At 49.1% G+C, this 15,181-nt stretch overlaps 1 protein-coding gene across 7 annotated transcripts in view; it reads right to left on the minus strand.

Annotated features, from left to right (window-relative positions):
* Window positions 1–268: 268 nt before the first annotated feature.
* Ninl (ninein-like) overlaps window positions 269–15,181 on the minus strand; it is a 66,321-nt gene continuing 51,408 nt past the window's right edge. For 6 of the 7 annotated variants that reach the window (XM_039106651.2, XM_063285077.1, XM_039106654.2 and 3 more), the window contains 9 exons: window positions 13,367–13,480; window positions 12,104–13,144; window positions 9,096–9,200; window positions 8,598–8,667; window positions 4,984–5,142; window positions 4,205–4,318; window positions 3,114–3,281; window positions 2,552–2,665; window positions 269–1,161 (listed from right to left, as the gene is read on the minus strand). In XM_039106651.2, coding sequence (XP_038962579.1) covers window positions 970–1,161; window positions 2,552–2,665; window positions 3,114–3,281; window positions 4,205–4,318; window positions 4,984–5,142; window positions 8,598–8,667; window positions 9,096–9,200; window positions 12,104–13,144; window positions 13,367–13,480 — 2,077 coding nt within the window. In that variant the 3' untranslated portion in view covers window positions 269–969. The remainder of the gene's footprint in view (window positions 1,162–2,551; window positions 2,666–3,113; window positions 3,282–4,204; window positions 4,319–4,983; window positions 5,143–8,597; window positions 8,668–9,095; window positions 9,201–12,103; window positions 13,145–13,366; window positions 13,481–15,181) is intronic. The other variant, XM_008762394.4, reaches the window with a different exon arrangement.

The following is a 15,181-nucleotide window of genomic DNA, read 5'->3' on the forward strand; positions in this document are numbered from 1 at the left end:
TTTCGTAGCCATGTCTAACTGTAATTTTACTACTGTTAAGAATTGTAATGTATTATCTGATCTGTAGGATATCTGCTATGTGACCCCTAAAGGTTGAGAACCACTGGGTTAAAGGCATGCACGACTCCACCTGTCAATCCCTGTTGATACTTTTATCAAACTCTGCCCTTATGCGTGCAGAGCGAAAACTTTGTCCACTGAACCTTCTTTCTAGCTCTGCGTTCATGTGTGAAATAATTTAAAACCTTAAAAAACTAAAAAACTTAAAAAGAGTTAAAACAATTTTAATAGAAAAGTTATTGAAAATACAGGAACTTTTCATATCACAGTAGAATACTCGTAAACCAAATGGTCATAATTTAGGTACATCTCAGTTATAAAACTATACCTTTTCTTTTAAAAAAAAATGTACAATTTCCAGTGTGACAACATATTTTGTAGTGAGATTGCACTCGCAACGAACACTGCTATCCCTGAGCCCACCACCTCGGATGCCATCTTGCTCCCACCCTCAGGAGCAGCAGAGGACTGCAGGGGAAGGCCCTCTTTCTGGGGGTGGGGTGGGGGTGTACTGACCCACACGGAGAGCTCTGATGACAGCCCACACAGGGCAGTGAAGTGGTAAGACACCTAAATCCCGACCCTGCGTTTCTGGCCCAAAGCCCCACATTCAAGTACTGAGCCACTCTCTCTCCATTGTTCTTGCTGAGGCTCTGAGTCTTTTCCAGTAAGATCAACTTGGAGATTGCAACCCAGGATGTTACCCAAGACTCTTGGCCACCAGTGACTGTACCCTGCCTGTTCCCCAGAACCTGGCACCTAGTAGACATTCATTGAATGTTTGTCAGATGAACAGGAATCAGTCCTCATGCCTAGGGAGTGTAGCTAGTGAGCCATAGAAAATTATGGCATCAGAGTAGCATTATTTAAAAAGACATTCCTTCACATGAACTCCAAGAACAGCAGTCCCTACACAGAAAGTGATGCTGGTGCCATCTTACTGATCAGTTTGTTGAGAGCTCGAACTTTTTCTTCTAAGACGCAGTTTTTCTTCTCGGCTCCTCGCTGCTTCTCTTCTGTGAGCTGAACAGCTTTCATGAGGTGGGCATTTTCCACATAGAGTTCTTTGAGCAGCAGATCAGATCTGGTATTCTTCTCAAACTAGGCGGGAGAGAGCCACACTTTCCTGTGAACTGCTGTGGGCTGAGAGGTCAGCCTGCCCTCATCCTGCACTCCAGCCCTGCCCTTGGAATTAAGGTCTGACACACATACTCAGTACAGTGATGCTCTCTGCTCTGTGTACAAGGGAGGAAAGTGAGAATGCGCAGAACTATGTGGAGAAGACTTGAGACAGTTTTATGCTCATCTTTGCTGTGAAATGAAAAGCCCACAGTGTGACAATGAACCTTCCAGTCTCCAGAATACTTGGTTCATGTCTGTGCTCTGCCGTGGTGATGCCGCACGGGAACCAGCCACTGAGCCAGTTACCACGCACAGGGAGGCTGCACAGGTCTCAGCTCCAGGCAGTAGCCTCGCTGTGTCCTTGTCCAGGACACACAGGCACAGAGCTTTGGGCACTGGACTCCATGAGGCCATGTGGAGGACACAGACCCTCATTTTGCAATACTACTGCTGTGACAGAGCACACCAACAATAGAGGCAGACGGGAACTAACATGCAAAGGGATCAGTGGTGTGCCATTGTGGGTGGGAGGGACAGGGCAGGGCCTCTCTAAGGACAGATAGGAGTTAAGCCAAGAAGCTAGTCAAAGCTGAGCATGAACACTGTGCAGAGGGAAGGATATGTACAAAGGCCCTGTGGCTGGCATGTGCAGTCCAGGTGAGAACAGGCTGGGCGCCCTGGCTTACTCTACCCGGAATAGCAGCTTTCAGGATGTGCTGTGCCTTGGATGGCTCTACGATATAAGCTTGGCTGGAATTACTGTGTTTTAAATACTCAAGTAAACAGGCCGTGAGGAGGAACCAACTGACAGTGGTAGCTGTGTGTATACCAGATCACATCAGAAATGCCAGGCACACCATCCGTACAACTCCTCACCTGAGACTAAAGGGAGGGGTAGTGCAGGACTAGAATGTGGCAGGCACGAGTCCAGGTTCCTCAGCACAAGCCTCATCCAGGAAAACTGCTACAGTGAGACTTCTGCCTCTTCCCTGGGCTCCAGTTCAAGCTTAGTTTCTCCTGCACGCAACACTCAACTGCCCCACCTGTACTGTCTAAGGTTCCTGCCTGCCTCTAAAGTGAGATGCCTGAGGCAGCCTTCACAAAGAGCATGTCCTGGGCTAGGGAGGGCATCTGATGACTGACAAGCCACAGGATGAAGAGTGTCCATCCTGAGAACGGCAGCCCACCTCTGACATGATAGTCAAATACAGGATGGCATGTATGGAGAAGACCATCTCCCTGGATTAGTAATTACTAAAGAAAATGTATGCACTTTCTGCCTGTGGCTCTGAACGATCGCTGCCTTGGATATGCAGGTTTTGGGCCATGGGGAGAGGAGTCAGTAGAGAGGGCAAGAGGCCTCATGCACCTGTTTTCGAAGCTCCTCCACCTTCTCCTGTAGCAGCCACTCCACATTGTGTAACCGAGCCTCGGCCTCCTCCACCTGGTCCTCCCTGGCCTTCAGCTGCTGCTTGTATTCTTCCTGTACAGAAGTTATACGTCAGCTTCAGTGAACAATGGCTAAATGCAGAAATCTGAGCATGGTATAGAGGATCTGCTACCCGTGCACATATCAACGTTGTTTTCATAGGCTCTGAAGGAACCACCTTTCTGTCCACAGAGTCTTAATTATAAATGACCAATACCAGATGATGGTATTCCATAATGGTACCTATCACCCTTCACCCAGATCTCCACGGTGGCTGACTATGAAGGTATGAGCTGAAGACAGAATGAGTTTAGGAAGACCTACGGACTCTGTCTGAAGCAGCTTATGGGGCTGTCTGGTGTCCTACTCTTCTACTATGGAGAATCCACCATGACCCTGATCTGCCCTCAGCATCTATTAGATGCCCCTGGCTTCTGTTCCGGCTTCCTTGCCTCTAATGCCCTCCCCCAGCAGCTGCCTGCAGCAGGACATCCCCACTCACCTGCTGTGCATTTAGTCGCTCAGCCTCCTCTTCCCTGAGGCTGAGCAGGTGCTGCAGCTCAGCTACACGAGCTCCAGGAACCAACTGACTCATCTGTTCCTGCAGGCCCTGGACAATCCGGTCATGCTGGGATTGTGCTGCCTCCAGCCGCAGCTGGACACTGTGCAGCTGTAAGGACAACGTGTGGCCTGACTGATAATTCAGAGTCATTCCAAGACTAGTGAGATGTCACCCTAAGGAGAGCACAGGGGCCCACTCCCTGTGTTGAGGGACCTGCCTGTGTGTGTACAGCAGTCCTCAGGGACTCAGAACCAAGTCTGCACTAGCCACAGTGTCTCCACACAACGTGGTACTAACCACAGTGTCTCCACACAACTCGGCAGAGGAAGACTGTGTTTGGAACCCATAGAACAACAGCCCTGGTCCTTGTTGCTGGATCCAGTTCTGTTTCATTCACTGCCCATGAAAGCCTACTTCGTGTGATCAGAGTGAGTATAAGCCACGGGAGCCACACCTGGCTCCTTACATGGGGGTTTTCACAGTTCTGAGACTTGGCTATGGCTTGAGTCCTAGAGTGTGATTAATACACAGGACTTGAGTGTGGGGACAGGGATGGAACTGACTGCCCTATAAGGCTCTAGGGGGACTAGAGTCACAGAGCTCAGCATGGCTACAAGCTGTCACTGCTTTAAACTAGGCATAACTTAGCCACTCCTTCAATCAAGCAATTAAAGGTAAGTCTGAAACACAAGTTCAATGAATTTGATGCTAGATGCTTCATCAGAAATAGAACACCCTTGGCGGCTTAAAAGAACCGGCTGGCACAGTCTATTAACCTCTGAGACCCCAGAGCAGGAGGCTACCTAGCTCCTTCAGACAGGATGTCTGAGGCAAAGCTGACCCGTCCATGTTAACAATGAATGGGGTGGGGATATTTCTGAGCCTGATGAGTTCCTGGTCAGCTGGGAAGCATCTCGTTGGTCTAGTAACATTTTGGGTCTGGATGAGTCATGCTAACTGTCAGCCCACTGTTGATATTTCTCATGTCCCAGGATTGGACCAAGGGCCTCCGGTCACCTTAGCCAACCCACCTGGCCTTGACTTTCTTCGAGGCTTCCTGTCAGCTCTGCCTGTGACAGTCTTAAGCGTTGGCATTCCTCATTCACACGTTCAAGTTCAATTTTCAGGTGTTTGATTTGATCACCCTATTTATAAAAACAAAACAAAACAAAACAAAAACATTTTCACAATTATAAGCAGAGCCTGACAAGCTGAAACAGATAAGTTACAGACAAGAAAAAACAAGATAAATTCTCTCCCATGACTCAGAGAGCCTAAGGCCCACGCCTAATTTCTTTACCGTCCTCTGTACAGGCGCACATCTCATACAGGGTGCTGCAGGGCTGTCCTTAAGGAACCTGGAGCCCCACACTGTTATTTGAGAACTCTGGGTCTAATGGCTGCAGCATTTACTAATTCACCTACTGCTGTCCATATTGATTCCAGTCCTGTTTCCTATTATACAGGACATCAATAAAAACACTGCAGATAAATCCATAATACATTAGATTCGGTCTTCACAAGCAAAATTATAAAGCCAGCATACAGGGACACTCTGGGCTCTTGCTACTTATTTCACTTTAAGAACGCAAAGAACCCCCCATTTCCTCTCCTGAGATTTGCAGTGACCCAATTTGCTCCCCTTTCTCCATCCTGGTGGCTTTGCCAAGACTGTTCAGGTGGACCCATCTCTGGAGAGCTTGCCCTTTACTTCACTTTTGAGGGTGCTCACCTCCCTGCCCCGCCTCCACTAACCAGTGGGCCCCCCTTCCAACAGCCACCAGTTTGTGGGGCAGCCTAGGCCCCTGACCTGCTGCTTCTCCCGGCATTCTGCCTCCTCCAGCTTCTTCATTAACACCTGGATAGCAGCGTGATTTTCTTCCTTCTGGGTATGGAGACCAGAAGAATCTCCCTCCAGCTGAAGGATCCTGCAGTTGAGCTGTGACATTTCATCCTTGTATTTCTGAGTCTACAGCAAGAAGAGTTCAAACACATTTTATATACATGTTATGAATTTATTAATGATTTAACTAAAGTAGGAAAAATTTCCTTAGCTTCAGTTCCAAAGGAGAAATTTATACAACATAAATAGAAACGACAAGTTGAGTCTAAAGAATAGGACGTAGAAAGAATGGAAACAGGAAACCTCAGGAGGTAGGAGGTTGGGGGTATTCTTCAGAATGTACCAGAGACCTGGGAGGTGAGAGACTCTCAGGACTCAAATGGAAAGACCTTAGCTGAAAGGCCCTACTGTGGGGAGAGGGAACTTGTAGAGCCCACCTCCAGCAGAAAGACAGGCTATCCCACAATCAAAACTCTGACCCATAACTGTTCCTGTCTGAAAGGACTGCAGGGGTGGAAGCAGAGAGGAGCCTGAGGAAGACGGTCCAGCAACAGGTCCAACGTGGGATCCAGCTCAAAGGGGTGGGGGAGTTTAAGACCTGACGCTATTACTGGGACTATGGAGCGCTCACAAAAAGGGACCTATCATGACTGCCCTCTGAAAGACCCAACAAGCAGCTGAAAGAGTCAGATGCAGATATTTACACCCAACCAATGGACAGAAGTTGCTGACCTCTGTGGTTGAATTAGGGAAAAGCTGGAAGAAGCTGAGGAGGAGAGCAACCCTGGAGGAGGACCAGGAGTCTTAACTAACCTGGACCCCTGAGATCTCTCAGACACTGGGCCACCATCCAGGCAGCACACACCAGATGATAAGAAGACCCCAGCACATATATAGCAGAGAACTGCTGGCTTTGGACTCAGAGGAGAGGCACTTAACCCTCAAGAGATTGGAGGCCCCAGGGAGTGGGGTCTGGTGGAGAGAGGTATTGAAGGGGTGGGGACATCCTCATGGAGAGAGGGAGGAGGTATGGGATGTGGAACAGTCAGAGGGTGGACCAGTAGAGTGATGAAATCTAGACTGTAAAAAAAGATTAAATAAAATTTAAGAAATTAAGATATAAAAGTGATTGGCTGGCTCTTGTACATGCCCAAACAAGGGAATGTACCGCCCACGTAAACACACTGCATACCAGAGTAGACAGGAGAAAATAATTTAAATGAACTTAGGGTATGAGAATCTTTTAAAAGTTCCCTAATCAGTTACTAAATATACAAAAGCAGCTTTCAGAAGGGGGCGGGGTGTCTTCAAGTCTTGCATCTTGCTTGCCTGACAGTCACTGACCTGCAGAATGAATGGATGTTCAAAAACTGCCCGGGGTAGTACAGAACGGCAGCTCACAAGCTGGTCCTACATCATTTTCTTCACCACGGGAAACCTAACCACTCAGATTTTTGGGAACTATTCTTTGTTTTAATAGGAGGGCTGTTTTTAACCAAAAAACCAGACACCATCATACAAAACACTTCTGTTTCCACAGCCATCAGTTTTGGGTCAGTGTTCCCTATACTTGTAGGACACAAACACGTCTCCAGGGACCCATGCAACATCATGTCAATTGAACACATGACGGAACCTAGGCGCTGCTTCAACTGCGGTCCACGCAGTGCGCATGCTTCCACTCTGTTCTCAAGTTCTCAGTAGTTCATGCCACTCTTCCCTTCTGTAGAGCCTCAGACTGAGGACGGAATGTAGCTGTTGGCAGGCTGGAGTAAGGCTATCACGCCCGAACAGAACATGCACCCATGATGGCATCTTCACCACCTGCCATGCCACTCTTGCTGTAAGCGCCCACGTATGACTGCACACAGGGCACGTGCACACACATGCAGGCATGTCCTCGCCCAGTCCCGTGGTGTTTCCTGAGGACAGGACACTCCCCTCATATTGTCACCACTGTGTATGCTTCAGGACAGCGGCCCTGATGGCTCACGATTCCGTTTTGACAACTGCCTGTTGACAGTTTTCAGCTGTCTCCCCTAGCAAATATAAGCTGGCACCTCCTGTCGTGCTGACTCCTCCTTGAATCTGAATTCCTCCATGAATTCTGGAGAAGAATCCATGGCTTCTTCTTGCTGCGGGCGTTTCTGACAAGAATAGCCCAGTCCCTTTACTAGTTATGCATTTGGGGTTTGCCCGATGCTTCCTGCTGACTCAGGTTCTACGCTCCTGGGAAGGTGGTGTCAGGCAGGGTTGGATGGCCTACAGGACGGCCTACAGATGCCAGCTGCATGCAGGACTAAGGCAGCCACCATCTTAATTTCTAACTTAAATCTTTAGCTCTCTTTGTAAAATTTGCCTGGGTCCAAGTAAAAATAAAGGGATATTCATGTCAAAGATCATTCTACTGCGTCTAACCAACCTTTTTGTTCAAATTTCTTCTGATCTGCAAGTCACACACCCCAAGACAGCAGCTAATAGATACAGAACGGACAGACAGACTGTGAGGCAGTATCTTCCAAAAGCCAGTGTCATGGGGAAAAGCAGGTGTTCTGGGTCAACAGCTAACGAGTCACTCCAGAAGACCACACTTCCATTTCTGTCCCCAGCAGTGTCCCTGGGTTCTTATCTGCCATGTGACTGGACATGTGCCTAGTGAGGGGGCCACCCTGTGCATCCATGAGTCTCAACGGGACCCACGGGGAGCACGGTACGCCTGAACGTCTTGGGTGCTGACCGAGGCTGCCGAGGACACTCCCCAGAACCTGGCCCACAGAGCAGCACCATGCCCACAGACACATCAGGAACACCACTGATCGCCCCAGACATCCAGCCTTCTCAGCTACACGTCTGGTGGTGCTGATCAAGGGGTGTCACCAGAAATGTGTCAGGCTCATTCTCTACCCCACTACTCAGCAAGCAAGACAAAGTGGCTGGCTTATGCCAAAACAAAACAAACAAAAAAATCTGATCACTGAAGCAAAGTGACTGTGGTATGACTGACACAAACTGTATGGTTAAGTTTCTTTAGTATTACAGCAGAAGCTGAAATTGTTGCCAGGTGGGAAAGATGGCATGACAATTACATGGCATGAGGGATTACCTGACAGAAACACCAGCCACGTGTCTGTGAAGAACACAGGGGTCTACACAGATGATGCGATTATGCAGGATCTGATGCATACACAAATGAGGATCTAAATATGCTCTATCAATATCGTATCTCGGCTGTGAGTTTGTTAGAGGCTGCAGTATGTCCTCCCCACAATTCAGATCTTGACATCCTAACAATAGTGTTGACGAGATTTGGAGAGAAGGCCTTTAAAGCATAAATGATACCGGAGTCCTTAAGAGAGGAGGTGAGGACACAGATCCTCACAGAGCTACTACCCTATGGAGACTGAGGGAGACTGGATGCCACTCCTGACGGTTAACATCACCAGGGACCTGCTGAGGAAAGCTAGGGTTGGCTGCAACTGGATCTTACAGAGGAAAGAGTCTTTAGTCTCCTTTCATTAGAGAGAATGACTTCAACACACTAAAGCAAGGGAGGTGGTGACTCATGCCAGTCAGTACCCGACCTGTGTGCTGAGCTCTTCCAGGTCAAAGCAGGCTTGCTCCTTGTCTCTCTTTAAGACCTCAATTTCCTGCCTGTTGAAGAAGCAGATTAAAATGTCAATTCGTAGCCTGGGCTACCATGTTCCCAGCTCTGACTCACTGACTTGCAGATATCAGTGGTAAAGGCTGGAGAAAAGCCCAGTGGGCCATCAGCAGGCTGTGCCAGGATTTGCTTCCCCCTGAACACGGCCCCAGCCCTCAAGGGCTATATGTAGCATTTCTGCAGGAGTGCCAAATGCCATGTCCTGAGCCATGGGATGCCAGTAATGTGGCAATTTAAGCATGTACTAGAACTCTGTATTGTTCCAAAGGCACTGCTAACCCACAGGAGGAGGTTGGAACCCCAAAGCCTGCCCACTGACAGTTCCCCACTGTGAACTTCCCCTTCCCCTCCTAAGCTCATTGTAGCGTACCAGCAGGCTGCAGTACACGGCTGTGGGGAACTGCAAAGCCCAGTTTACCTCTGCACTTCATTTCTGCTCTCTGAAGTTCCCAGTTCCAGTTGAATCTTCCCCAGGTCACTTTTCAACACTGAGTTTTCTTCAGAAAGCCTCTGTAACTCAGCCCTGCGGTCAACATTGAAGAAGTCAGTTGAGGAATGAAAGGGCAGGCTGAACACAGCCTCACAGCCAGCTCATAGCCAGAATGCTAAAAACTGTGCAGGCTGCATCCCCTCCCTGGAGGAGGCAAGCCCAAGGTAGTCCCTGTTTCTAGGGGAGCAAGCTCTGGTTTGTACTCCCTAAGAACCAGCCCTTTGAACCACACCCACAACTCATACATACACCCAGCACCTGGACTCTGCAGACACCTAGAGTCTCTGAAGACCCAACACAGAAGCCATACTCCAATGGCCCCAAACCAAACAAAAAACTGGAGGCTGAACCAAATCTGTGAGCAATATTCCTCAGAAAACTAGGCTAGCCCAGGGCACAGAACTATGTCAGCCCCACCACCAGCAGGGCAGAGAAGTTATAATGTGGGTACCCACAGAGCTGGGGCATAGAAGAAGGCCCAGGCAGTCTCAGGTGAATGGTGTTCCACTTCTCTGCAAAGGGAATACAGCAAAGCATCCTGTACTAAGGCTCTAAGAGTCCTTGAGGTTAACCTCAAGTTAATACAAACACACAGAGATCAACAGGCATGTAAGAAGGCCACCGTGTAGGGAATGACCTCAGAAACAGCAAACTGACTCATAATCAGATCCCCCGGATCTTCAGAAGTCAGGGTACTGAGGAGAATAGTCCTCAGTATAACACAGAGACACATGCTTAAGAAGCAAAGGCATGCAGACACATCTATAGACACCTGTAGGCAGTGCAGAGCCCTTTGGGTACAATATAGGTAGGCCTGGAGGGTGCTAGGCTTTTAGCCCATCAATTATGTCTGGGATTTATTTTGTTTTGTTTGCTTTAAATATTTAAGGGAGAATAACACTTCAATTTATTTATTTATTTATTTATTTATTTATTTATTTATTTATTTATTTTTGGTTCTTTTTTTCGGAGCTGGGGACCGAACCCAGGGCCTTGTGCTTCCTAGGCAAGCGCTCTACCACTGAGCTAAATCCCCAGCCCCACACTTCAATTTTATTAAGAAAACCTTTTTACTATCTTGGCTGTCACTCCTCCCTCTCCCTCTATTTCTTCTTCCCCATCTCTCTCCCTTCCTGTAATTCTACACAGGAGAATACCAGCTAATAAAGGAACTGGGACTGGAGAAACGACTCAGTGGCCTACTGTGCGCCACCAGCCCACGCCCTTGCAATGACCTACTGCCTGTCTGTATAGGAGCAGTGTGCTGAATGAGGGCTGATGGGACTAAAAGACAACATATATATGTATAAGGTCACCATCATCATTCCCCATCCCTGACCATGAATTCACAGGGGATGAGCTCCAGGAGCTCAGGTTCTTTTTGTCTCCACAAGGCAAGCTTCTCAGATGGACCAGGCTGGAGCTGCAGCTGGGCCAGGTTCCCCTCCCTCAGGCGTTCAGTTCTTATGGGGTGACTAATGTACTCAAAGTGCACACCAGTGCACTTGATGAACCTCTCACCCTTCACTTGCTTGTTTACAGCAGTGCCAGCGGCATGCTGGGTAACACTGCAGATTCTTCTTGCTCAGCCATGCTAGCATTTGTGGGTATTCCTTTTTGAACGGTACCTTTGATGTCTACAGTATTGCACTTCTCACAGATTCCTATAATGTGGCCAAAGGAACAACTCGGTGCTTTCTAAAGGCCTGAGAATATACATTGTGGCTCACCGCCTTCCCACTGGGTTTTCATTTTGGCGAATTACATTAAAATGGCAGTTCCTGCTGAAAGGAAGCCAGGTCTGCTTTCTTAAGCTGTTTAGAAGGTGAAATTTGCATGTCTGAAATTTCACTTCATTTTTTCACGGGGCCTCATATAAGCTAAACGCATGGTATGTCACTGTGCCATACCCACCCCCCACCCCCGTTTCCCCCCAGCATGTTAACAACTGTATGCTATCCCCCAGTGAGCAGCGGTTGTCCTTTTAGTGAAATGGTCTTATTATTGATAAGTGACCACCCACCATCCTGGGACACACTGTGTGCCTACGTTGTATCACCAGCCCAGGCTTCTTGGCGGGCTGTCCCTGTAGGAACGGATACCTCCTCAGTGTGCTGAGTGAGGGCTGGCAGGAGTAAAGCATGGTGTAAATGGTCCACCACCATGTGCCTGCCAACCTCCTCTTCCCCATGGCCAGAGGAGCCAGGGGAAAGCGCTGGAACTCATGGCCTGTAACTTAGGCAAGCTCTCCCAAGATCTTAGCATCTGTGACAGAACAGGTATCCACCCTTCTTACCTCCTGGCCATCTGCCTTCTTCCCAAGAAGGGTATTCCAAACACAGAGCAGTATCTCCAGCCCAGTAGCAATGAATCTCCAAATCCCCTGACAGTGCTCAGGCCAGCACAGAGCACTGCAGCTCAGGGGCCCATTCCGCAGACGGTTTCACTGGTCGCTGCCCACTAACCAGCATAACCCATTGGTAAATTTTGATCACGAGCCTGGCACAAAGACAGGCTGCAGTTCCAAACCCAATTCACTTAAACTCAGAGGGAAAAGGGTTTAGGGATGACCTACAACTCATGTGAGGCCTCTACAAGACAGTCCTCGTGAAATGAGAGCTAGGGACGGCAGAGCCAGCTGAGTTGCCTCAGAAAGACCTAATCGTCCTGTCTTGGACCATCAGGGGAACTGGAGGGCAGGCGTGGGCTTGTGATTCCTGCACGAGTAATGGGAATTACATTGGGGAAACCGTAAAGAGGTCAATGGTGACGAGTCTGAGGGTTTCATATGCTTCTTTAAGATTAGGAGTGACTGGGGCTGGGGATTTAGCTCAGTGGTAGAGCGCTTACCTAGGAAGCGCAAGGCCCTGGGTTCGATCCCCAGCTCCGAAAAAAAGAACCAAAAAAAAAAAAAAAAAAGATTAGGAGTGACAAACCTGTAACTCTCTCTGGAATCTGCTTTTTCAAGAGCCCGGACAACGTCTTCCAGCTGCAGAAGTTTGGTCTTCACATCATTCATCTCACTCTCTGACATCACTGACATCACTTTGGCCTCTTGTGGGTTTGGGAGCTCAGAGTAGGGCAATGAGGGTCTCATCCTTGCAGTTTCTCCCCTCAGCTGGAGTGGAGTCTCTTGGACACCTTTATCATCCCCAGTAGGCCCTTCTGAAGCCTGTCCCTGAACCCTAACAGAGTCTGGCTTCCTGTCCACAGCAGCTGGACCCAACCATGGCTCCAACATCTGTGGCTGAATAGGCAAGGGCAGCTTCTGGTCCTGGCCTGTTAGGGTCCTGGCAGAAGGTTCTGGCTCCTTTGGGACAGCTCCCTCCTCAGCACTGAGTGGACCTTGATGGTTGTCTCTGACATCCAGGCTCTCTGAGGACCTTCTGGACAGGAGGGTAGGGGTTGGGCTTGGTACGGCATCTAAACTACAGAGCTGGCCAGGAAGATCTCTGCCATCAGCTCTCCCTGGGCCAGGCCATTCTGCTGGTGCTCCTGTCCTCCCATCGGGGCTGACAGTTTGCCAGGTTGGTGGCTGCTGCCTGCTGTCTGGACCCGGGTACATGGAGCCGGGTATCCTTTCCTGCTGGTCACTCACCACAGTGGTTCCATTCTTCAGGAGAGCACGCAGCACATCTGCCTCCTGGACAAGTCCCTCCACTTGCTCCCTGTAGGTCTGTTCTAGCTTCTCCTTCTCCAGGGTGAACGACCTGCAGATCCGCGCCTGCTCTTCACTCATCACAGCCTGCAGCTTCAGCTGCTGCCTCCGACAGTGTGCCAGGACCTCCTGCTCCCTCTCCTCCCGCCACCCCTTCTCCAGGTCAAGCTGAGCAGCCAGGTCCTTTACTCGCTGCAGATGTGTCTGCAGCAGCTGGTCCTTCTCACACTGATGCTGCAGAGACAGACTCTCACAGCAAGCAGCATGCTGAGCTTCTAGCCACGACAGCTTCTGGTTCAGCTCCTCTTCAGCCTCTCTCCTGTAGAAACACAGTTGTATACTTTCGATTCTGCTAGCTGAATCCCAAACTCTTCTCCCCCCTCCCCTCTGGACACCCCCATCCCATCCTCCCTTCCCCTGCCTCTATGAGGGTGCTCCCCCACCACCCACCTACTCCTGCCTCCCTACCCTGCCATCCCCCTCTTTTATTCACGGAAGAAAAAGCCACCTAAATTATTTCTGCTCTAAGTGTGTAACTAACCCAGAGACTCTTCTCTCTGTCGTCTGTTTTGTGTTAGGATGGCCTGTTCTTTTCCTGGAGCCCTTAGGACTGCACACACGAGGCAGCACGGAATCAGTCACCGTGTCTGACAGCCTAAAGATAATGGACGTTACTATGGGCAGAACTAAAATGGACGTTACTCTAAGGTAGAACTGAGCACTGCAAGTGCTCAGGCATGGGAGGCCTTGCACTGAATGCACCTGGGTAGTGCTGGATGCACCTGGGTGGTGCTGGATGCACCTGGGCAGTGCTGGTTCCAGGTGTTAGACAGGTGTAACTGACCCATACTCAAAAATTCCCTTGAAAATCTTATAAGCAGTTTGGCCTGGGACCTCATCAACCTGGGGAGACTGGAGAAAATGTGGGAGTGTAGGGAGGGCTACCCAGACACAGGCAGCCTGGTGAGGTACGGGGTGCACTCTGGCCACAGAAGGGGACATAAGCACATGGACTAGGTGTGGCTCCAACTCTATGGAGAAGATACCAGGTACCCAGCTGAGTAGACTCCCAAGAAGGAGGAGCCTGGCATATCGTGGATGCTACAAGCAAGAGGGCTCTCATGCCCTCTGCAGGCACACAAAGAGTCCAAAAGGAGCTTTGTTCCAGCCTCTTAACATAATCCTCATGTTGAAGAAGAAAGCTTAAAGTTCAGAGAGTGCATGTGGCATGAAGATGGTACTTTTCTGTTCTTCAAGGCTGCAACAGTCAGGTCCCTTGGATCTCCAGGACCCCAAGTATCTCTGCTGTTATCACACCCTGAGGGGAGGGAGAGGGAGCTTTGATTCTCTCCCCTTTTATATCACATGTTTTTTTTTTCCTTATGAGGGCTCAAAGACACTGCACTTCAATAAGAACTGACCCCCCATGACAGCCACTTGGAGCTGCTGCTGTCAATATAATATGTCAAGGCTGTGCCAGTCACTGTCAACATCTGGACCTATTCAGCCCCTACATAACATCCAAATGAGCCATCTGCTCAGCCTAGTCTGTGGGAAGGAGACTCTGGCTCCTGGTATAAGGGAGACCAGGCCAGGAGTTAGGAAGAGCTTTCTTTTCTTTCTCTCTCTCTCTCTCTCTCTCTCTCTCTCTCTCTCTCTCTCCTTCCTTCCTTCCTTCCTTCCTTCCTTCCTTCCTTCCTTCAGGGTGACAACATGCATTGCCTGTGTCCGCAAAAGGCGGGTGACATTTCTCAGGTAACAGACACAATGAAACCCACCACATTCAGGTTTTCCAAGTAGCCCTTTCCTTCCTTGGAACATTTTAACTTGCTAAGACTTTTCACTGTCTGTCTGTCTGTCTGTCTGTCTGTCTGTCTGTCTGTCTAGAGGGTCCTCTGGATTTTAACTCCTCTATTGCTGAGATGATAATATTAGCTGCCAACATCTGAAATCAATTAAAACTCAAGCAGCTGGGTACACATATGAGGTATTTTCCTGATTAGATTGTTAAGAGGTGAGACGGCCTACCCTACATCTGGGCCCCACCTTTTGGTGTCAGTCTACAGAAAGGGACATAAAGAAAGGAGCTTTGCTTTTGGCCTGCTTGACCTTACATTCATTGGCAAAGTCATCTACCCTGCTGCTGAGGCATCCCTTCGCTGGCATTAGAACCTACTTCCTCAGGATTCCATCACGGACCAGCTGAGATGTCTAGCCTCAGGGACTGAAGTACCAGAATCTTGGCCTTTCCATTAAGAAAGCCATCGCTGGATTAGCCTATATAGCCATTCTAACAAATCCTTGTTTAATATGTCTGTATGTGTGCATATCTTTTCCTTCTATCCCTTCTGTTCCT

This window comes from Rattus norvegicus, chromosome 3 (assembly GCF_036323735.1).
Source record: "Rattus norvegicus strain BN/NHsdMcwi chromosome 3, GRCr8, whole genome shotgun sequence".
Lineage (NCBI taxonomy): Eukaryota > Metazoa > Chordata > Mammalia > Rodentia > Muridae > Rattus > Rattus norvegicus.